Source organism: Myxine glutinosa, chromosome 5 (assembly GCF_964187855.1).
Source record: "Myxine glutinosa chromosome 5, kmMyxGlut1.1, whole genome shotgun sequence".
Taxonomy (NCBI): domain Eukaryota; kingdom Metazoa; phylum Chordata; class Myxini; order Myxiniformes; family Myxinidae; genus Myxine; species Myxine glutinosa.
The window spans coordinates 201,100,354-201,124,949 of NC_136265.1; the positions used below are offsets into that span (position 1 = coordinate 201,100,354).

Here is a 24,596-nt window from a genome sequence, read left to right on the forward strand (position 1 = left end):
GATTCCAATGATTCTGAAAGCTTTGGCCTCAACAGCGTGAAGCCGAGCAAGGTGTGAGGCAGGAGCACCAGCCCAGAGGGGGGAACAGTATTCCATTGAGCTGCAGATGAAAGCCTTGTATGTGGTGAGGAGCTCAGGTGTGCCAAGGAAGGACTTCGCACGACGGAGGATGCCCAGTCGGCGACTGGCTTTGGAGGCCAGCTTGGAAATGTGGTTTTCCCAAGAAAGATCATGGCAGATAGTGAGACCCAAAAGCTTGAGCGACAGAACTTCTTGGAGAGGATTGTTGAGAAAGTAGATGGGAGGGTTGTCCAGTCGGTCCTTTCGGAGAGACATTGTAAGACCAGTCTGTGATTTTGTCCAGGTCTGCAGAGAGTGAGGAGGCTGCAGACTGCCGATCTGAGGGATGAGGAATGGAGCGGCAGATAGTGGAGTCATCAGCAAAGAGATAGAGAGGATTTTCCAGAGAGTCGGAGAGGTCATTGATGAAGACCAGAAATAGCACAGGGCCCAGAACACTGCCTTGGGGAACTCCAGCCAGAACAGGAAGGGAAGATGAGAGAAATCCATTCAGGGCCACACGTTGCCTACGACCAGAGAGGAAATCTGCAAGCCATGAGTGGAGATTTACCTGAATACCATAGGAGGTGAGTTTGGTGAGCAGAGCTGGGTGCCAGACTGTATCGAAGGCACGTGATATGTCAAGTGAGACAGCTCTGATTTCCTGTTTGGCATTGAGGACCTCCATCCATTGTTGAGACAGCAGAAGCAACATGTCCAGAGAAGAATGACCTGGTCTGAATCCAAATTGATGATCAGAGATCAAGCCATTGGAGAAGAGGAAAGATTTGATATCTGAAGCAATGATGGATTCCATGACTTTGCTGATAATTGGGAGCAGGCTGATTGGTCTGTAGTTGCAAGGATCTGTTTTTGCACCTTTTTTGTGTAAAGCGGTAATGTTTGCTGATTTCCAAGATGCTGGCAGATGACCTTGAGCAAAAGAGAGGGTGAAAAGAACAGAGAGAGGGTGAGATAGAGCGGCAGAGCAGGATTTTAGGACCCGAGGGCCGATGCCATCTGGTCCAGTTGCAGAATCAGAGTCGAGGTTTGATAAAAACTTCTCCACCTTGTCAGGAGAGAAGGACACAGAGTCCAGGAGCAGTTTGGTTCGACTGGGAAAGGTGGGAACAGAGAGAGATGGGTTTGGGACACAAGATTTTGAGGCAAACACAGAGTTGAGGCATTCGGCTTTGTCACGTGCGGTGTCAACTGTGTAGCCATTTGAGGTAAGGGAGGGGATGGAGGGGGAACAAACACCAGAAACGGATTTGACCAGACGCCACCAGGATTTGGAGGAAGGAGACAGGTTTGAGAGTTCAATCTTGAGTGTGGAGAGATAGTGCTTCCTGGCACTCCTGAGGGTAGAAACACACTTGTTTCGAGCTTGGTGGAAGGAACTGAGATTGCCTTCAGTTGGATTTGCCTTTCAAGACGCAAAGGCAAGTTGTTTCAGGGCAACTGCCTCACCACAAGATTCAGTGTACCATGGACGGGAGGAAGGGTAAGACAACTGAAGACGAGATGGGATAAATCTGTGCATGAGAGAGAGCAGTTTGCTTTGGAAGAAATCCCAGGAAGAATTGATGTCAGAGGCATTAGAGATGGGAGACCAGTCCAGTTGATTGATGGCTGCTTGCAGACCGTGCCAGTCGGCCTGAGTGAAATGCCAGACTCGTCGGCGCTGAGGAGGCTCTCTGAGAATGGCCAGTGAGATGTCCACTTTAACAAGCACATGATCAGAAGAACTGATTGGAGCAGAAGAAGAGCAGCAGACATTTGCAGGGAAGTTAGTCATAACCAAGTCCAGAAGAGAAGATACTCCATTGACTGAGATCCGGGTCGGGAAATTGACAGATTGTGTCAGTCCCAATGAGTCGCAGAAGTCCTTTGCTGAGGTGCCATGGCTGGTGAGAGATGAACCCACACCCAGCCAGCTGGCATGATGACAGTTGAAGTCACCACATATGAGGAAGAGAGAGTTTGGATGAGTTGATAGAAGTTGGTCCATGTTGTCCGACAGAGAAATGTAAATGGAGTCATCACTGTTTGGAGGACGGTACAGAACACATATGAACAAAAGGTGGGAGCGGAGAGGAAGCCGTAGCCAGAGGTACTCCTGTGGGTGGGGTGGAGAGAGGGCAGTGCAGGGAGAGTGTGGAAGAGAGTTTTTGATAAAGATAGCCACCCCACCACCAGGACGAGGATCAGGTCTATCGTACCGGAGGAGGGAGTAACAAGGAAGAGATATTAAGGAATCAGAGACATCTTGAAGGAGGAAAGTTTCTGTTAAGCAGATCAAGTCTGGATTTTCAGAAGCAACCTGAATGGAGAGATCAATCAGGTTTGAGCGAAGGCCCCGGATGTTTGAGGTCCATGCCGTTAGTGAGGAGAGAGGGGGAGCATCGGATGCAGGACAGGGGAGGGCAGGGGTAGGGTCAGATGAAGGGTGAGAGGGGGATGTAGGAAGAGCAGTTGATAGTGTGTCAGAGATTACAGAAGAGTTACAAGAAAGGGAAGGATGAGGAGGACGAAAGGTTTGATGGTGATGGAATGAGGCACAGTGAGAGTTTGTTTGAGGGGGGGGCAGAGGAAAGTAGAAGGTTGGGGGAGGTGGGGGTATGACATAGGAGGGAGAGGAAGTGGGGAGGAGGCAGCTTTGAGAAGGAGGTGGGAGGAGGGAGAATTTGGGAGGGATGGTTGGGGGGGAGATTTGAAGGGGAGGGGCAATGGGGGAGTTTAGAAAGTGGATGATTAATGAAAGATGAACATATATAACAAATTGGGTTTGTTGTGATTTTCAAGTTAGCGATTCGTTTAAGAACGATGGAGGAGGGATGGAATGAATGAGAATTTAGAGCATGGAGTGATTTGGAATCATAAGAGATTGAATATTTTTTTGAAATGGAATGAGTTGAAGAGGAAATTGAAAGTAGCCTTTTAAATAAGAAGAAAAACAGCGTGTTGTAATAAACCACTGAATAAAACACTGAAGGGGATAGTTGAAACATATTTAAACAGAACTGTGAAGAGCAATCTTATATTCACAAAAATACCAATGGGGAGAGGAAGCCTAGAGCGACGACCACGAGTCACTTGAATAGGGCAAAAGGTGGAAGGCAAGGGGAAAATGGGGGCGGGGCGAGACAGCGCACGTGGGCAGAGGCAAAAGCACACGAGGAGAAAGGGAAATAAAAGTTTTTTTGTTTGTTTGTTTTGTTTGTTTTTGGGGGTGGGGGGTGTGGGGGTTACAACGTCAGACAAATAGTAGATGTTTGGTGAAGCTTGGTGGAGAAGGGGAAATCAAAAAAGCTAGCAAAACAGCGAAGGAAGGAACAACCTTCGACGGGGGAAGCCTGAGGCTGCAAGGCCTTGCTCGCGACGCGGCAAACAAGCGATTAATATATGAAAGATAAACACCGAGAAACTTCCAAGGGGGACACTATAAGTTCACACACCGAACGATAAATACAGTTTCGACAAAATACAATTGTGAACAGACTTAACTTTGAAAAACGTGGAGACAGTGTGGACCATCGAAAACCCCTGACCACCGTCTCCAAGATCTCGCGAGATCTCAAGGGTAAGGCCTTGTCTTCCATTAAGATGACACTCCATTGCACCAAGTGAAATAGAGTAGATTCCTTTCATTCCCCATTCCCACTCCCAAAAACTTTCATTGCCAAGCCTCGATTGCCAATTACATCCCCTCCAAGCCTCCATTGCCAACTGCACGGGGCACAGGTTTGTTACAGCGGTGGGTTGCTGATTTCACCCCAATAGCCGCCATTAAGCATGTGCTCAGCTCGGGGTCAGAGGGCCTGTGCCCACCAATCAGGGCCGAGGCGAGCTGACCGATGGGCGTGTCCTAAAGGCCGGCGGCTTGATCGCCGGAGGCGCTATAAAAGCGCGCGCGCAAGGTACTGCCGAAGGATATCCAGGGAAGCACAAAGCCTGCTATTCGTCGCCTTGCTCGCCAAAGTTGGACCAAAAAGAGGAGTTAACAGCAAGAAGCCTGGAGAAAGCATGCGACGTCCACGCAGCAACACAGCAGCTTCAGTAACCGCAGCTTGGGGCCTGGACGGCAGTTTTGAGCGGGGCCGCGAAGGAACGGCGGCTGCCAAATGCGCCGATCGTGCTGCAGCATCCTTGGACCTTACTTTCCCTCCAGCCATCCACCTCCTGCCTTTCCATCCTTCTTGTGTACGTGAGTTTGTTTTGTTTGTTCTGTCCTTGGGTTAATTAAGACTGTAGGTAAGCTAGCGATTTTCACTGTGTCTCTAATATCTTCTGTACATTATTTTATTATCTTTCCTTCTTCCTTGGTTACTTTGAGCGTGTATATAATAGGAATAAATTTAGTAGTATTGCCAACCTTTTTGTCTTCTTCTTCTTCTTCTTCACATCCATGTCGCCTTTGTCTTTTCCCTATTGAATATCTGTGGCGCGATCGGGCCAACGTTCGGGAATCGGGTTAGTCGGGGTAACTGATCGGCCGCGGGGCCATCCGCTCGGCAAATCAACATCCTTATCCGTGGTCCGTAACAATATATATATATATATATATATATATATATATACTTTATAGCCTTGCTGATCTGCAAACGTCATTAAAACTAAAGAAGAAACACAAGCCAAAAAAAGGAGAGGAAGAAGCCAAAAATAAGAAAATAATTTTGAAGACGAAGAAGAAAAGAAGAAGAAAATCAGCTTCCTCTTCTTCTTTCTTCCTCCCGCGCATATATCGTAAAATCCGCATTTGATCATCGCCTACGGAGTTAACCTCGCTATTGGCCATTTGTGATTCCTGCGGTGTTAACTGGGGGAAATCACACGACTACATACATACATACATACATACATACATACTTATATATATATATATAGCCTAGCTGATCTGCAAACGTCATTAAAACTAAAGAACAAGCACAAGCCAAAAAAGGAGAGGAAGAAGCCGAAATTAAGAAAACAATTTTTAAGACGAAGAAGAAGCTTTAAAGAAGAAGAACCCGAAATAATAAAAAGAAGAAGAAGGAGAAACCGAAAAGATGGTGAACACGAAAATAATAATACGAAGAAGAAGCCGAAAAGAAGAAAAAGACGAAAATTATAATAAGAAGCCAAAAAGAAGATGAAAAGAAGAAGAAGTAAATAATAAGACGAAGAAGAAGCCGAACACAGGAAGACAACGATGAATAGGATTACGAAGAAGAAGACTAATAAGAGGAGGAAGACAAGAAGAACAAGCGTTACGCCTAGGTCCCCCGTCGGGGAAGTGATGTGAGTTGACAAAGTGGAAGACGCAGAAAACATGCTATGATATGATATTTCGCTCACAAGGTTCAGACATACACGGAGGCAGCCATCTTGGATTTTGACGTGGCGACCCAATTTTCAATAGCGTTCTTCCTTATGCCTAGATACACCCACACACCAGATTAGAAGTTGGTACTTCGCTTATTTTTCAAAGTATTCCGCTCACAAGGTTCAGACATACATGGCGGTGGCCATCTTGGATTTTGACGTGGCGACCCAATTTTCAATAGGGTTCTTCCTTATGCCTAGATGCACCCAAACCTCAGATTAGAAGTTGGTACTTCGCTTATTTTTCAAGATATTCATCTCACAAGGTGCAGACATACATGGCGGCGGCCATCTTGGATTTTGACGTGGCGACCGAATTTTCAAGAGGGTTCTTCCTTATGCCTAGGTACACCCACACACCAGATTAGAAGTTGGTACTTAGCTTACTAGTACCCGACTGCAAAGCCGCAATGAGCCGGCGAAGCCAAAGCCTCTTGCCACTATTTTACCCATCACTATGGCATCAGTTAGGTTATCTGGTTGGTAGTAGGTAGGTGTAGTAGGTACCGTACCTATTTCAAAATGACACCATTTGCATTTTGGATGAGATTAAAATATTGATAAAATTTACTTCTTGATTAATTCGGTGAATTCCGTCTGAACTCCGGATATTTCTGGCCGTGAAAAACTATCCCCTACGGCCGCGACATTTCTAAAAAATAATTCTTCATCAATTTTAAAATATTTGACGCCGTTTTCACCCTCCGAAACGCGTAATAAGCTTTTTTGAAATAATTTTTGAAATGCTCGAATCTCATTGGTTCCGGTGTTTGGTGACGATTTTCGTTGAAGATAACGACGTTGGTCTTAAAGTATTTGAATTACACATTAGAGGTGCATCAGATGGTGAATCAAACAAAGACGGGTGAAACAAACTCCTATTGAACTTTTTCTCAAATTTTTTATGCATACTTCCGCATCCGGACGATGGCGGCCTCCATTGAGTGATTTGGTTTTAGAAATATTTTTTCAAATGCTCGAATCTCATTGGTTCCGGTGTTTGGTGACAATTTTCGTTGAAGATAACCAGGCCCGTGCGGGCCGAGGTTGGTCTTAAAGTATTTTAATTACAAATTAGAGGTGCATAAGATGGTGAATCAAACAAAGACGGGTGAAACAAACTCCTATTGAACCTTTTTCAATTTGTTATGCATACTTCCGCATCCGCAAGATGGCGGCCTCCATTGAGCGATTTGGTGCGTCACAGCTTCGGAATTCTCAAGCCAAGGGATCCAGCATAATCTGGTTTTCAACATAATACGTACGCGTTTATTCACAACACCGGCTTCGCCGGCTACTAGTACCCGACTGCAAAGCCGCAATGAGCCGGCGAAGCCAAAGCCTCTTGCCACTATTTTACCCATCACTATGGCATCAGTAGGTTAGGTAGTTGGTAGTAGGTAGGTGTAGTAGGTACCGTACCTGGTAAGACTTGGTAAAAGAGAAGAGCAGACAGTCCTCCCCAATACCTACATACAATAAATGTCACAAGAAGCTTAAGGAAGTAACTATACGATGTGCTAGCTTAAGGCCTATTTTAAGAAATTTTAACTGGGCTTAACATACGTTTTCACAGTATGTGTGTAGTCATCTAACTTCAGTTGCTGTCAGAACTGGTTCTCTCTGGGCACTGCGGCTTCCTCCACCAGAAGAAGTTAGCTTGCAGTAAGATTAGTGCCAACAGGTCAGACGATAGCGCCGTTTCAACGGTAATGTGTGAATGTCGTTAATCAAACCGTGTCGATAGCGCTGATTGGCTGACCTAAGCTGATCGCTGATTGGTCAGCTCACAAAATTTCGCAAATTCAGACCTACAATGACACCATTTGCATTCTGGATGAGATTGAAATTGATAAAATTTACTTCTTGATTAATTCGGTGAATTCCGTCTCAACTTCGGATATTTCGGGCCATGAAAAACTATCCCCTACGGCTGCGAGATTTCTAAAAAATAATTCTTCGTCAATTTTAGAATATTTGACGCCATTTTCAACCTCCGAAACGCGTAATAAGCTTTTTTGAAATAATTTTTGAAATGCTCGAATCTCATTGGTTCCGGTGTTTGGTGACGATTTTCGTTGAAGATAACGAGGTTGAGCCGAAAGTATTTTAATTACACATTAGAGGTGCATCAGATGGTGAATCAAACAAAGACGGGCGAAACAAACTCCTATTGAACTTTTTCTCAATTTTTTTATGCATACTTCCGCATCCGGATGATGGCAGCCTCCATTGAGTGATTGGGTTTTAGAAATATTTTTTCAAATGCTCGAATCTCATTGGTTCCGGGGTTTGCTGACGATTTTCGTTGAAGATAACCAGACCCGTGCGGGCCGAAGTTGGTCTTAAAGTATTTTAATTAAAAATTAGAGGTGCATAAGAATGTGAATCAAACAAAGACAGGTGAAACAAACTCCTGTTGAACCTTTTTCAATTTGTTATGCATACTTCCGCATCCGCAAGATGGCGGCCTCCATTGAGCGATTTGGTGCGTCACAGCTTCGGAATTCTCAAGCCAAGGGATCCAGCATAATCTGGTTTTCAACATAATACGTACGCGTTTATTCACAACACAGGCTTAGCCGGCTCTTAGTACCCGACTGCAAAGCCGCAATGAGTCGGCGAAGCCAAAGCCTCTTGCCACTATTTTACCCATCACTGTGGCATCAGTAGGTTAGGTAGTTGGTAGTAGGTAGGTGTGGTAGGTACCGTCGGTGTAGTAGGTGTAGTAGGTGTAGTAGGTACCATTTGCATTCTGGATGAGATTAAAATTGATAAAATTTACTTCTTGATTAATTCGGTGAATTCCGTCTGAACTTCGGATATTTCCGGCCATGAAAAACTATCCCCTACGGCCGCGAGATTTCTAAAAAATAATTCTTCGTCAATTTTAGAATATTTGACGCCGTTTTCACCCTCCGAAACGCGTAATAAGCTTTAAAAAAATATTTTTCAAATGCTCGAATCTCATTGGTTCCGGTGTTTGGTGACGATTTTCGTTGAAGATAACGAGGTTGGTCTTAACATATTTTAATTACAAATTAGAGGTGCATTAGATTGTGAATCAAACAAAGACGGGTGAAACAAACTCCTATTGAACTTTTTCGCAATTGTTTTATGCAAACGTCCGCATCCGGTCGATGGCGGCCTCCATTGCGTGGTTTGGTTTTAGAAATATTTTTTCAAATGCTCGAATCTCATTGGTTCTGGTGTTTGGTGACGCTTTTCGTTGAAGATAACAAGGTTGGTCTTAAAGTATTTTAATCATAAATTGGAGGTGCATAAGATGGTGAATCAAACAAAGACGGGTGAAAGAAACTCCTATTGAATGTTTTTCAATTTGTTATGCATACTTCCGCATCCGCAAGATGGCGGCCTCCATTGAGCTTCGGAATTCTCAAGCCAAGGCATAATCTGGTTTTCGACATAATACGTACGCGTATATTGACAACACCGGCTTCGCCGGCTACTAGTACCCGACTGCAAAGCCGCAATGAGCCGGTGAAGCCAAAGCCTCTTGCCACTATTTTACCCATCACGATGGCATCAGTAGGTTAGGTAGTTGATAGTAGGTCGGTGTAGGTACCGTACCTGGTAAGACTTGGTAAAAGAGAAGAGCAGACAGTCCTCCCCAATACCTACATACAATAAATGTCACAAGAAGCTTAAGGAAGTAACTATACGATGTGCTAGCTTAAGGCCTATTTTAAGAAATTTTAACTGGGCTCAACACGTTTTCACAGTATGTGAGTAGTCTTCTAACTTCAGTCACTGTCAGGGCTGGTTCTCTCCGGGCACGGCAGCTTCCTCCACCAGAAGAAGTTAGCTTGCAGTAAGATCAGTGCCGACAGATCAGACGATAGCGCCGTTGCAACGGCAATGTGTGACTGTCGTTAATCAAACCGAGGTTTCTTTCTTTATGTAAACCGCTTATACCGGTAGGTGCAGGACAACATCATAAATCAGACAAACCTACTGAGCATGGGAGCATGGGATTGAAACCTAATTTGGCTTTTCAGGTCTACCACTAAAGAAGAGAAAAATTTCGAAAATGGCCCAGAGTGGTTTACTTTCCAATTACGTTTCGTGAGAACATTGTTTTTTATCGCGAAAAGAAGGTGATAGACGCTGATAGTGACCTGTAAGTACTTTGGAACATCCTCAACAACACATATATGCTGGTGCGAGCACTCAAAGGTCTTTACACGCTTTAGAGAAATTTAGCAGTGTGCAGTTAAAGTGTAGACTTAAACTGGTAATTGAAACAGCGTAGATTGTAACCTGGTGAATGAGCAGGAGTCACATTGCACTTTCTCACCTTCGGATATTTCCGGCAGTGAAAAACTATCCCCGACGGCCACGAGATTTCTAAAAAATAATTCTTCGTCAATTTGAGAAAATTTGACGCCGTTTTCACCCTTTGAAACGCGTAATAAGCTTTAAAAAAATATTTTTTCAAATGCTCGAATCTCATTGGTTCCGGTGTTTGGTGACGATTTTCGTTGAAGATAACGAGGTTGGTCTTAACGTATTTTAATTACAAATTAGAGGTGCATTAGATTGTGAATCAAACAAAGACGGGTGAAACAAACTCCTATTGAACTTTTTCGCAATTGTTTTATGCAAACTTCCGCATCCGGTCGATGGCGGCCTCCATTGCGTGATTTGGTTTCAGAAATATTTTTTCAAATGCTCGAATCTCATTGGTTCCGGTGTTTGGTGACGCTTTTCGTTGAAGATAACCAGGCCCGTGTGGGCCGAGGTAGGTCTTAAAGTATTTTAATAATAAATTGGAGGTGCATAAGATTGTGAATCAAACAAAGACGGGTGAAAGAAACTCCTATTGAACGTTTTTCAATTTGTTATGCATACTTCCGCATCCGCAAGATGGCGGCCTCCATTGAGCTTCGGAATTCTCAAGCCAAGGCATAATCTGGTTTTCGACATAATACGTACGCATTTATTGACAACACCGGCTTCGCTGGCTATTAGTCCCCTGCCGGTGTACACCGGAGGGGACTATAGGTTTGCACGCCGTCCCTCCGTCCGTCAGTCCGTCGCGCAAAGAACAGTTTTCGGGACTTCTTTTCTAAACGCTTAATGCTAATGATTTCAAACTTGGCACATGGTTTCCTCATGATAAGTTACAGATCAAGTTCGTACTTCACGACGTTTCGATCATTTTTGACAAAGTTATGGCACTTTGAACTTTGGGAATTCTGATAATTCTGATGATCCTTAACTCGGTGCCATTTTAAGTTTTAATTTCCTTAAAAAAAACATTTTCTCTTCAATTATTGGACCGATTGAGACCAAATTTTCACCGTAAGAGGGACTCGGTCTGTAGAATATTTTAATGGTAATTACGACGTTACAGGTCACGTGGTTTGGCCGCCATATTGTTTTTCGTGAAAACACTAAAACCCCTTTTTCTCTGCAACCGCTGAACAGATCGAGGCCAGACTTTGCAGGCAGAATCGAATACCCATGACGAACAAAAAAGTCAGCGAGCATGACGTCATGCGTCACATGGTTTCAGAGTTATGACGTTTTAAGCCTGAACCTTTAAAACCGAGCCCCTCCCTCATTTTTGATCTAATCGAGGGAAAACTTCGCAGATCTGTTCAGCGTGTCGGTCTACTAAAATGTCCTTTTGGAATTTGCGATAGGGCACGTGGTTTGGCAGATATCGTCAATTAAACGAAAATATAAAAAAATGGATATCTCTTGAATCGCTGGAACCTCAGACCGTGAGTTGGTAATTATATAATTCACACAGTGCAATACGTGCAGGCCACTCCACGAGCGACCTTGCGGGCTTATCAAGGAGGCGAGGCGTGACACACATGTGTCTCAGCATACCTCAGATCAAGTTTGAAAACCAGCATCAACCGTGCATAAATTTGCATATTCGATCATTTTTGACAAAGTTATGGCACTTTGAACTTTGGTAGGGGACATGTATTGCAGCGCAATACTCAGAATGCTTGTTTTTCAAGATATTTTGCTCACAAGGTTCAGATATATATATGGTGGCGGTCATCTTGGATTTTGACATGGCGACCCAATTTTCAATAGCGTTCTTCCTTATGCTTAGATATACACACACACACACACACACACACACACCAGATTAGAAGTTGGTACTTCGCTTATTAGTCCCCTACCGGTGTACACCGGAGGGGACTATAGGTTTGCACGCCGTCCCTCCGTCTGTCAGTCTGTCAGTCCGTCACGCAAAGAACAGTTTTCCGGCCTTTTTTTTCTAAACGCTTAATGCTAATGATTTCAAACTTAGCACATGGTTTCCTCATGATAAGTTACAGATGAAGTTCGAACTTCACGATGTTTCGATCATTTTTAACAAAGTTATGGCACTTTGACCTTTGGTAATTCTGATAATTCTGATGATCCTTAACTCAGTGCCATTTTAAGTTTTAATTTCCTTTAAAACCCAATTTCTCTGCAATAATAGGACCGATGGAGATAAAATTTTCACCATATGATGGAATCGGTCTGTAGAATATTTTAAGGGTAATTATGACGTCACAGGTCACGTGGTTCGGTCGCCATATTGTTTTTCGTGAAAACACTAAAACCCCTTTTTCTCTGCAACGGCTGAACAGATCGAGGCCAAACTTTGCAGGCAGAATCGCATACCCATGACTAACAAAAAAGTCAGCGAGCATGACGTCATGCGTCACATGGTTTCAGAGTTATGACGTTTATAAGCATGAACCTTTAAAACCGAGCTCCTCCCTCATTTTTGATCCAATCGAGGGAAAACTTCACAGATCTGTTCAGCATGTCAGTCTACTAAAATGTCCTTTTGGAATTTGCGATAGGGCACGTGGTTTTTGCAGATATCGTTAATTAAACGAAAATATTTTTTAAAAATGGATATCTCTTGAATCGCTAGTACCTCAGACCGTGAGTTGGTAATAATTTATATAATTCACACAGTGTAATACGTGCAGGCCGCTCCACGGAGCGACCTTGCGGGCTTATCAACGAGGCGAGGCGTGACACACGTGTCTCAGCATACCTCAGATCAAGTTAGAAAACCAGCATCAACCGTGCATAAATTTGCATATTCGATCATTTTTGACAAAGTTATGGCACTTTGAACTTTGGTAGGGGACATGTATTGCAGCGCAATACTCAGAATGCTTGTTTTTCAAGATATTCCACTCACAAGGTTCAGACATACATGGCATCAGACATACATGGCGGCAGCCATCTTGGATTTTGACGTGGCGACCGAATTTTCAATTGCGTTCTTCCTTGTGCCTAGATACACCCACACACCAGATTAGAAGTTGGTACTTCGCTTATTTTTCAATATATTCCGCTCACAAGGTTCAGACATACATGGCATCAGACATACATGGCGGCGGCCATCTTGGATTCTGACGTGGGTTGCACCTGCACACCAAATTCGAATGCGGTCCTTCGCTTCCGCACACACGCACGCACGCCCGGACGGACGGACGGACACACGGAGGAAGGGAAAAGCATAGTCCCCCTTTCGCTCCGCGGTGCGACGGGGGCCAATAAGGAGAAGTAGAAGAATGCGTACGATCGGTGCATGGAGTATATCGCACATTGCGTTAAGTTTCGGCTGCATGCAGAGATCGCTCGATCACTTTCACATGTAGGATCCACTCTTGCACCACTCGCAATCCCATTTTCACAATCACGCGGTCACATCGACAAGCAGATCGTAAGTCCACCATAATATTCCCTCAACCCCCATTCCCTCCAAACACCGAGATGCTCACATAAGCCTGTTGCAAACTGGCGGCACGAAGCAGCACTCGTTCTCCGCGATCCAGCGCTCGACGTTGATCTTATGCAGGGCCATCGCGGTACTCGCACCTTTAACGACAGGACGTGAAGACCCAACGTGTACACCGTGCACTCCTAGTCCTACAACTACACACCCTATGTGAAAACCCTGCCCGCTACTCCTGAGAGACCCCTCCCAACTCGCACACAGTCCGAGTGCCTGTTCATGCTCAAAGGGCACGCCATGGATTCTGCATTGCAACACCTGGTTAGAATACCTGCATCAACTAGACTCTTCTTCATTAAAACTTCACAAGGGCGGACGTTGCGGGAGTTACAGACCCACAGTAAACAACTATGCCAGGTGTCCTTCAAGAATAGTCCACACCTGTTGGTAGTATCTGTGCCTAATATACATGTAGCATGACGTATCGATGGAGTAGACATGACACAGTAATGATGCAACCAGCAGAATGATGGTTTCGCAGCATGGGACGGATCACACATATGACGTCCTGACGTCATGATGTGCAAAATCGATGGTGCAGGTGAGGGTGGTGCAGGTGAGGGTTGAAGAGCAGGATACAGGGAGCTGATCCCATTGTTCGGGAAAATGGGATTGGGAAGACAAAGGGATTAGAGGTCAACATAATTATTAAATCATGGAATTGTGCACAGCCAACAATAATGGCACGCACATAAAGGCCATTTGGACCATCGTGTTTGTGATGCAACCCCAAAGATCTGTCTTGCGTAATGCAAATGACGTCACACGTAAAACAAACAGATAAAAACTGGAATTTCAAACAAACGTCCAATTACGCAAACATCGGTCCCGGCAAAGCACGTACTACGGATTGAACAGATAGCTGAAAGGACAGTCAGATAGATGTATGTCTCGTGTCGCAGGTACATAGGTATAACGAGAGGAAACCAACCGTGAACGAGTCCCATTTACTGATCAGTTGGTCACCACACCTGCGGTCATTGAATTTACTTGATGTTCCGTGACCACTCTTTCAGATTCCAAAAACACGAGTAGTGTTTTCAATTAGAACAACAGAATGTTGGAGCAATTTCACCAAGTTGATTTTTTTAGGAAAGAGGAAAGGGGGAGGAGGAGGAGGAAGTAGAGGAAGAGGAAGAGGAGGAGGATACGGAGGAAGAAGAAAAGGAAGAGGGGGAGGAAGCAGAGTAAGAGGAAGAGGAAGAAGAGGAAGAGGAGGAGGAGTAGGAGGAGGAGAAAGAAGAGGTGGAGGAAGAAGAGGAAGAGGAGGAAAAAGAGGATAGGAGGAGGAGAAATAAGAGGAGGAGGAGGAGGAGAAAGAGGAGGCGGAAGCAGAGTACGAGGAGGAGGAGGAAGAAGAGTAGGTGGAGGAGAAAGAAGAGGAGGAGGGAGAAGAGGAGGAGGAAGAGGAGGAGGAAGAAGAGGAAGAGTAGGAAGAAGAGAAAGAGGATGGAGGAAGAGGAGGGGGAGGATGAGGATAAACAAATATGATGGGGACATGAAATTGTGGGATTAGGAACTTTTTCTGGCAATTGACGAGATAGAATTTAAAGTAGCAAACTTTGAAATTTCATCCTTTCAACTTGCTCGAAGGTTGGAAATTGGTGATACAGAACATGAGGTCTTTGGTGGACTCGACACTTACCTTTAAGCTCTGTAGTCTGGGGTTGAAACACGACTACGACCTTTGATCGACATTTCGTCGTTATCCAAACGTGGAAAACCTTTCCCGAAGTAAACAATTTTCTTGAGGGGTCTTAATTCGGACTTCATCGTGTTATTGTCGTTTTCTGAGGCTTGAAATGTGCTTTGGCAGCAAATGTGCTGGTTTGGGTCCTCTGACTATGTCCAGATCCTGGTGCAGTGATACAGGGCATTATCCCCTCGTGTTTGTGTTCAGGTGGATAGGCTCTGTGGCTGCGGTTTGAACCCTGCTTACCACACCCTCGGGATTGTGGTGGGTGGTGTACAGTGGTTGGTGATGTGGTCCAACCACACCTCCCTCCCTGCCTCCGTGGCCCAGCTTCTGACCCACACCAACTCCAGCGATTCTCCTGCCCCCTCCCCCTCTCGCCCGGCAGTTCTCCTGCTCCCACCCGGCGGTCCTCCTATCCCCGAGCCCCCTCAAATGCTGCTATCCCCGGCCCACCAACCCTCCTAACCCACACTCCTCTCCCCCCCCCCCCGGCTTCTCAACTTTCCACCCCTTCCCCCCCCCCACCCCCCACCCCCAGCAATGACAGGTACCCTTGATAGTTATTAATAAACTGTTAAAAAGTTAGGAAAACGTCTTCCATCCATCTGTCTTCTGGTGCCGTCAATTTTGGTTTTTGTGCGAACTTGGGGAAGGGTAAAGTTGTAAATGAAAGTGAATGCAGTGGTAACAAGAAAAAGAGCAATCAGAGATTGCAAACCCTCACCAGGATGTATTTTCAGTGGTTTTTAAGGCTTTTGTGTTAAAACAAATATGGCGGCCGAACCACGTGACCGATGAAGTCATCATTATTTTTTTTCTGAACTAATTTATTCCTGGATTATGCTCAAGAAGTTTCATCTTTATTGGATGAAGTTTTGTACTTGTCGAATTATGACGTCATAATGGAGGCACCTATGATATCATCATTAACATATTTTATTCCCCATGGAGAGTTCTTTACAATGAGCCATGTCTCCATTTTTTCTATTCAGTGCTTTCGGAGATATGGAGGTGCAAAGTTTTTCGGTTTTCCCAAGATGGCGGCCAAACCACGTGACCGATGATGTCATCATTTTCTTTTTCTCCACCAGTTTATGCCGACATGGCGCTCAAGAAATTTCATCTTGATTGGATGAAGTTTTGTGCATGTCGAATTATGACGTCATAATGGAGGCACCTATGACATCATCATTAACATATTTTATTCCCCATGGAGAGTTCTTTACAATGAGTCATGTCTCAATTTTTTCTGTGCAGCGCTTTCTGTGATATAAAGGTGCAAAGTTTTTCGATTTTTCCAAGATGGCGGCCGAACCACGTGACCTATGACGTCATAATTATCATTAAAAAATTATACAGGTGGAGTTGCACCTATGGTGAAAATTTCCTGCCAATCGGACCAACGGTTGCAGAGAAAATCATATTTATTCGGTGCGGACAAACAAACAGACAAACGGACTCAAATGCAATATGCTCTCCTCTGGCGAGGGTAATTATAGGCTATGAGCCGAGGGGTCGACCATGCTCAATCAGAGGGAGGATGGCTAACAGTTATTTTTGGCAAGGCCAAGGTCCCTAGCGCTGAAAAAAATGTGATAGCAGTGTGAAACTCTTAGCCGTATCTGTGTTATCATCACATTTGTCAGATCACCCATTTATCGCTTTTCGGGTCATTTTTCCCGCTTAAGATTTAGGGGGTGGGGTTAGTTTTTTGGCTCTCAAATAATATCACGTGTATATATCAGCTGGTGTGGTATATCAGGTAAAAGGTTATTGAATTACCTTTCAAATGATGTATAGAAAGTGCCTGTGTGATCTATAGTAACCTCTTTATAATGATTATTAAAACATAATTATTTCCACCAACTCTCAAAACTTCATCACAAAATCCCCAATTTTAGGAACAAAAATAGGCAAAAATCAAAAGGTATGTAAAAGGTATGTTTCGATTTGAGACACACATACAGTATAATTAGAGTCAATATCCTCACACATATGATCATGATGTGCTATGAAATTCAATGCAATATGTGTAGACATGCTAATACGAATGTTGTCATCAATGTCAATATTTTCATTATATTTTAGGTGATTTGCAACCATGACAGCGGTGCACGACATCTAATGTATTTCTCTTTGTAGATTTGTTGGTGCAGAATACATTTTTAAGCAACTATAGCAACTGATGCTAATTTGTAGTAGTGGTGGTGGTGGTGGTCTCATTCGATTTTATGTGTCTTTCCAGGTGAGACAGTGGTGGTGATATTGGTGGTGGTGAAACGGAGTGTACCGCAGATAGACAATTGAACAAATACTTGCAATGGAGATTGCGATCACTCAGAAAGTTCCCAAGGACGTTTGTATCATTCATAAGCTATCGTTAGATGTCAAACCAGAAGATCCGCTCATAAGCCCTCAAACATTCGATTCGTGGACTACATTGCTGGATGCGGCCAAAATACGGAACCATGCACCCATTCTCGACCTTGCTCAGTCGCTGCCAGAGAAGGAGATTCCCCGAGTATTCTACCACAGGCAGTGCAGGAGCGTGTTCACCATGAAGCGAGATTTGGAAGCACTGAAACGAAAAGCTGAATCCAATTTAACCGACGATGCTGCTGCAACATGTTCAGCGAGCAAGAGACAAGCCAGAAGGGCATCTTCGGAATCACGCATCTATGAACCGGATTGTATATTCTGTGGAAAGACCAAGTGGTGCAAGGGAACGTCATCCCATGAAAAGTTGAGCAAGGCTGTTGATCTGAGAGCAGATGAAACGCTGCGAAACAGCGCCGTGCGTAAATGTGACACGAAAATCATGGCTGCCACAAGTAGAGACATTGTGGCAGCTGAAGCACGATACCATTTCTCTTGCTACAGAAGTTACACGAGACCAAGCACTAAAGATGCACATGACAGAAACACGGCCGCCACAAACGAATCTGACTACACTGAAGAAGAAGCATACAATGAGTTGCTAGTATACATCCGGAACCATATAATCCCGAATAAGGAAATTGTTAGGATGACAACGCTGGTAGAGCACCTACAATCGATAATGACATCAAGAGGGTTGCATGGGATAAGAACTGCTACAAGAAAAAACCTCGCACGGAAACTGGAAACTGATCTTGGAAATAGCGTTCACATCTTTCAAGACAACAGTGGAAAACTGATTGTCGTACCTGATAAATGTAACACTACAAGATGCTGTCAAAGAAATACAAACACTTAAACAACAACTGAGCATTTGGAAAGGGAAATCATCAAACATGTCCAAAGTCATTGATCAGACGTCGACACACATCAGATCGATGATAAGGAAGGATAACAAACCAACTCCATGGCCCTATCATCCAGCCGACGTCGACAATGACTCTTTCGTCGTTCCCGTCTATCTCCAGCGCTTTATGCTTGGCCTCTTGACTGGAGATCCGGAAAACGAGCTTCCATCAAACAGGGTCATCATGCTGATGCAATCTTTCAGCCAGGACATTATCTATGCAGTGAGCTGTGGACAACAAAAGCCTCCGAAACACATGTTGCTCCCATATGCAGTTAAGACTCTCACAGGGAACGTAGAACTAATTCGCACATTGAACCATCTTGGACATGCAATATCCTACACTCAACTGGAGGAAAATGACACTGCACTATGTCTTCAAAAACTTGCAGCAAACTTAAATGAGCAAACAGTCCTACCAAGCAGCATCCAGCCGTATGTATTCACAAACTTGGCATGGGATAACATTGATAGACTGGAAGAGACGCTGACCGGGAAAGGAACAACACATCGAGTCAATGGCATTGCAGTGCAGGCCAAAATGTATGGACCACACCTTCCAAAGGAGCCACTTCCGAAGATCGAGAAGCTCAAGCAATGAACAGTCTGCATAACAGAAGAAACACTGCCTGTCTACATTGCAGGTGAACGTGTTGGGCCTCATCCACTACAAACATTATCAACAGCTGCAGCGGAAAACAAGATGGCTATGGAAGTTGCTCAAATCAAGAATCTTCTTTGGGTCATTGCCCGTCAGGTGGACCCAGTAACACAAAAAACACCAAGTTGGACAGGATTCAACATCACCGTCAGGGCATCTATCAGCGTCTCTCAGGATATTGTTAGATATATGCCTACAATAAATGCACCAGCTACAGAGATGTCCACAGTCGCAGAAATCTTGAAGCAGTCTGAAAGCGTCCGACAGATCCTACACTTGCAGGACATCGTCGTCGTCATGGATCAGGCCCTGTATGCTAAGGCTGCCGAGATCGTCTGGAAACACACAGACACATATGCTAACATCGTACTTCGCCTCGGCACGTTCCACACAATCTGCAATGTGATGTCGATTCTTGGTGCTCGTTTCCAAGATGCTGGTCTTAGAGACTTTTGCATCGAAACAGGAATCGTCGCAGAAGGCTCACTCAATCGGGTTATGGAGGGGAAGATGTACAACCGAGCAGTCAGTGTACATAAGAGCATCTACGAAGCATTCATGAGGCTTGCGTGGATTGAATTTCTCCCTTGGTTGGAAAAGATGCGACCAGAGGCAACACAGACGGTCACTACGTTGTTAGCAGAAGTTGCTGAATTGGGACAAGATGAGAGCCAGTGGAACAACCTGTTGGAAGATCAATCGTGTGAAGAAGTTCAGGCTGTTTGGAAGCAAATCCTGCATCACCTTCGTCATGATAATGGTGAATTGTCGTCAGTCTGGATGTCGTACGTGGATATCGTTGAAACGGTCTTGCTTGCTCTACTGCGTGCTTCCCGAGAAGGTAATTGGCCATTACATCTATCTGCTATCCAAGCCATGATTCCTTGGTGCTTCGCATACGACAAAATCAACTATGCACGGTATTTATCAGCATACTACGCACAAATGACAAACCTTCCAACGCAGCACCCTGGCATCTTCCAAGCGTTCTCGGATGGGTACTTCTCAGTTCAAATGTCAAAAAGCAATCCGTTTGGACGCATTCCAGTTGACCAAACTACTGAGGTCACTGTCAACAAAGACACACAGACACCAGGTGGCACTACCAGGTTCAACTTGAAATCTGGAGCAGTGAAGCACTACTATGTCACATCCGAACACAGGAGTGCGTTTCTCCGCCAGATGAGGGAAATGGTGAATGTGAGCAACACACACGTACAACACGCGGATCTGCAGCAAACACGGATCAAGAAAGATGAGGACGCTGTATCATCACTGATAACTCTGATCCAGAGTTGGGTGAACCCATTCACTATGGCCAGCTCTCTCATCAGTATTTCCACCGCACGCGCAGCCCCTCCAAATATTGCCAAGGATCTGGAGAAAGCATGGGAAGTCGGACACAAGTGCTACACAAACTTCAAGATTGAGCGACTTGAGAGCAACCCACCAATCAAGAAATTCCACGACCCTTTGCAACTGAACAAGCTGAAGACTTTCAGCAACCTCACTAAGAAGAAGGAATGCAGAAGCAATGGCAGGGCAGTAATTCTTCAAGCAGACAGAGCTCTATTTGGTAGAATTATCGTGATGGCACAGGGCCGAGATCTTCACATGGCAGAGGTGCTATCTCATCCTCTAGGTCCCTTGCCATGGGCCCTGGCGACACCCGAAGGCCTTCTACGGAAAACCAACAAAGCTGCCCTAGCCACGGCCTTGCAAAGGACTGTGACCCCGGCTGAAAGGATACCCGACAATTCGGCAACAATTATTGACGGGATGCTCCTTATACAGAAGGTGGCAGGTGATCAAACTACATTTGCCGAAGTGGCCATGATTGTCCTATCCATGGCCCTGAAGGATGGATGCAGTAGCCAGAGGATCGATGTCGTCTTTGACACCTACAAGGAGACTTCCATCAAAAACAGCGAACGGTTAACCAGGGGGGACGAACTTGGACTTGAGCTGAAAAACATCACGGCATCTCAAATTGTAAGGCAATGGCGCAAGTTTCTCAGCTATGTTGGGAACAAGTCAAGTCTTATCATGTTCCTGGTCGAAGAGTGGAAGAAACCAGAGTACATCAGACGCCTGCAGGGAAAGGTTCTCTTTGTAACATGCGATGACAAGTGTTATCAGATCACATCTGATGCTAGCCAAGAAGTAGTGGCCCTGGAAAGCACACACGAGGAAGCAGATGGTCGTCTGTTCTTGCATGCTGCCCATGCTGCCGCACATGGATACCAGTCTGTGCTTATTAGCTCAGATGACACCGACGTACTTGTCATTGGCTTGGCATTTCATACCAAGATTCATGCCAAGTTGTTTCAGAAATGTGGCACCAAAGCAAGGGCTAAAATCCTAGACATAGGGAAAATAGGAAAGTCAGTCGGCACAAATGTATGTCAGGCCCTAATTGGAATGCATGCCTATACCGGATGCGACACAGTCAGCACGTTCGCTGGACGAGGAAAACTGACTGCACTAAAACTCATCAGAACCAACAAAGATGTGCAGGATGCATGTACACAGCTGGGAGAGGACTGGGACGTCAGTGAGGAACTGATGGATAAATTGGAGAACTTCACTTGTCTCATGTACGCACCGAAGTCGGGGACAGTGAAGGTGAATGACTTGAGATATCACCTGTTCTGTGCCAAGAGGGGAGAGATCGACAGTCACCAGCTACCTCCGTGCAAAGACTGCTTAACCAAACATGCACAGCGAGCCAACTATCAAGCCGCTATTTGGAAGAGGAGTCTCAAGATGGATCCAGCAGTACCGAGTCCAATCGGGAAAGGATGGCACTGGGATACCCAGGATGGTCGCGTGCAGCTGGCAGTCGACTGGATGCAAGGACAGCCCGCACCACAGGCGGTTCTGGATTTACTGGCATGCACCTGTTCGAAAAGATGCACACTACCCATGTGTGTCTGCATGGCCAGTGGTTTGAAGTGCACAGACATGTGCAAACTCACCACATGTGACAACCAGAGAGTATGGTGAGAGTGATGACAGTTCGGCAGAAGACGATGAAGAAGACGACGACGATGACGAGGATAACTTCTGAATTGTAGAACTGTATGGAGAAAGATCATGTACATATGTGTAACAAATTTGGTGTACGCTGAATTGATAACTCGTGTACTTTATGGTATGATGTCTATAAATATATGTTGCTTAAATAGAAAGTACATTGTTTTCCTTTGGTTTACTTTATGTATAGCTGGTAATATAAGAGAACCATACAACACTACAAGACTAAAAACGTTTGCATGAATATGATGTAAATTATCTCGCCAAGTTAGGGTACATCAGGATACATACATATACATGGAGTAGGTTAATCATCACATGCATCATACGTCTGTGGTATATTCAAGAACACCACATACAGTTTGGTCATAATGCCTTCATATTTTTAGAATTAGACATTTCTGACACCAATTTCAGTACTTTTTGGCCTATATATGGCTGACATCCCAATATTATATATACTATTTTTAGACCAATAATGGTATACAAACTATATACATGCTGTCGGTCAAAAATCGTAAAATGTAAATCAATACATCATAAGAGCGGAAAGATATACATTTATGGATTTTAGGTCATGGTTACAGCAACTACTGTATATTGGATTTTCTCATCTTTATCAAGGTGTATGAGATTTAAGGCCCAAATTTGACTTTAATCATACTGTGTGTTTCTCAAATTCAAAAATTCATTTAATATCCGCCAAACTGAATTTTTGCCTAATTTTGTTTTCATTGGGGATTTTGTGATAAATTTTTGAGGGTTGGCGGAAATAATTATGTTTTAATGATCATAAAGAGGTTACTATATATCACACAGGCACTTTCTATACATCATGTGAAAGATAATTCAATTACCTTTCACCTGGTATACAACACTAACTGATACATATAGGAGATATTATTTGAAAACCCCAAAACGAACCCTACCCCCTAAATCTTAGGCGGAAAAATTACCGAAAGCATTATTGGGGTGGTCTGACAAATGTGATGATAACACAGATACGGCTAAGAGTTTCACACTGCTATCACATTTTTTTCAGCACTAGGGTCCCTGGCCTTGCCAAAAATAACTGTTAGCCATCCTCCCTCTGATTGAGCATAATGTCGAAAATTTGAGGGTCTGGCTCATAGCCTATTAGAAACCATTCTGCCATTAATGGGACGAAAGATCCCGATGCAGACGGCGCGTGTTAACAGAGGCCGTCTGACGTGAAAGTACATACTATTAGAATGTGAGTTTGTCTACAAAGGATATACTTTTAATAATGTGATTACGGTAGAGTAGATTACTTCTAGGTACCTACTATTAGAACGTGCATGTGTCCAGAAAGTACAGAACGTGACTACGTCTATAAAATACATACGACTAGAATGTAGAACTATATTATAAAACTTAAAAGTTGTGTTTGTCCGCTGCATGAACCTAAATACAAGTAGTCAACGCATCGTTTACACACCGCACAAAGACAAACACACCAGCACAAAAACACAACCACAACCACACAAAATACACCACACAAAACAAGTTCTGGCAAGGGTTTGCAATCTCTGATTGCTCTTTCTCGTTTGTATTGTATCTTATGTGATTACGGTAGAGTAGATTACGGTTCGGATCCCTGATTACGGATTACGGATTACGGATCCCTGATTTTCAGGATTACCACCATCCCAAAGTCTTCCAATCTCAACATGGTGAGGATCACCAATGACGACAAGGTCAACTGGACCAATCACAACACCGTGATTACAAGACCAGGACAGGGTGTGGGCATGCTGTGTTGAGGAGTTCATCTCCTGACCACTAAGGAAAGACATCTCCAGCATGTATACCTGGCTCGGGTGAGGAAAGTGCTCACCTTGATGGAATACTGCTCATCCTGATGGGAGCAATGCCTTGTCAGTGGACTCACTCCTATTGAGAGGAGTGGTGCAATTGTATGATTGTATGACCATGCATTGTGGCCCCTCGGGGTCAGAATGCATGTGTTTGAATGACCACGTGCTTCAGCCTTGGGGTTGAGGCGCATGTGTAATGTTATTGGGACAGCCTTGTTGACGTTGTGCCTTGGCCATGGGGTCAAGGTGCACGTCCGAGGCTGTTCAAATGTTTGACTTTTTACCTTTTTCATTGTAAAAAAGGCAGGCCTTTTGCTGTGGCATCATAACAGCAATGCCTTGTCAGTGGACTCACTCCTATTGAGAGGAGTGGTCCAATTGTATGATTGTATGACCATGCATTGTGGCCCCTCGGGGTCAGGATGCATGTGTTTGAATGACCACGTGCTTCAGCCTTGGGGTTGAGGTGCATGTGTAATGTTATTGGGACAGCCTTGTTGACGTTGTGGCTTGGCCGTGGGGTCAAGGTGCACGTCCAAGGCTGTTCAAATGTTTGATTTTTTACCTTTTTTCATTGTAAAAAAGGCAGGCCTTAGCACTGGCCTCATAAGTGCATCCATAATAATACTTAACGAAGTTTGAATGTATCCAGGAAAGAGAATTTACATTCCCTGTTCCATGTTCATGTTCCCATTCGCTGGCTCATGATGCAGAAAACACAGGTTCAAATCACATATACTGTACGAAATATGTTTGTCCTTTGTCTACTAATGTCCTAGCGATTCATGTGACCTCCACGAGCCTTCGTGCGCTGTAAAAAAAAAAAAAAAAAAATTTAATACAGAAATCATTGATGCACTCAC

The 24,596-nt window shown here is 44.4% G+C and overlaps 1 protein-coding gene across 1 annotated transcript in view; it reads right to left on the bottom strand.

The window, feature by feature from the left end:
• Positions 1 to 13,667, bottom strand: part of HAAO (3-hydroxyanthranilate 3,4-dioxygenase) — a 138,083-nt gene extending 124,416 nt beyond the window's left edge. Inside the window, exon 1 of the mRNA XM_078779368.1 lies at positions 13,206 to 13,667. Within this exon, the coding sequence (XP_078635494.1) occupies positions 13,206 to 13,288 (83 nt within the window). The 5' untranslated portion in view covers positions 13,289 to 13,667. The remainder of the gene's footprint in view (positions 1 to 13,205) is intronic.
• Between the last annotated feature and the right edge of the window lie 10,929 nt (positions 13,668 to 24,596).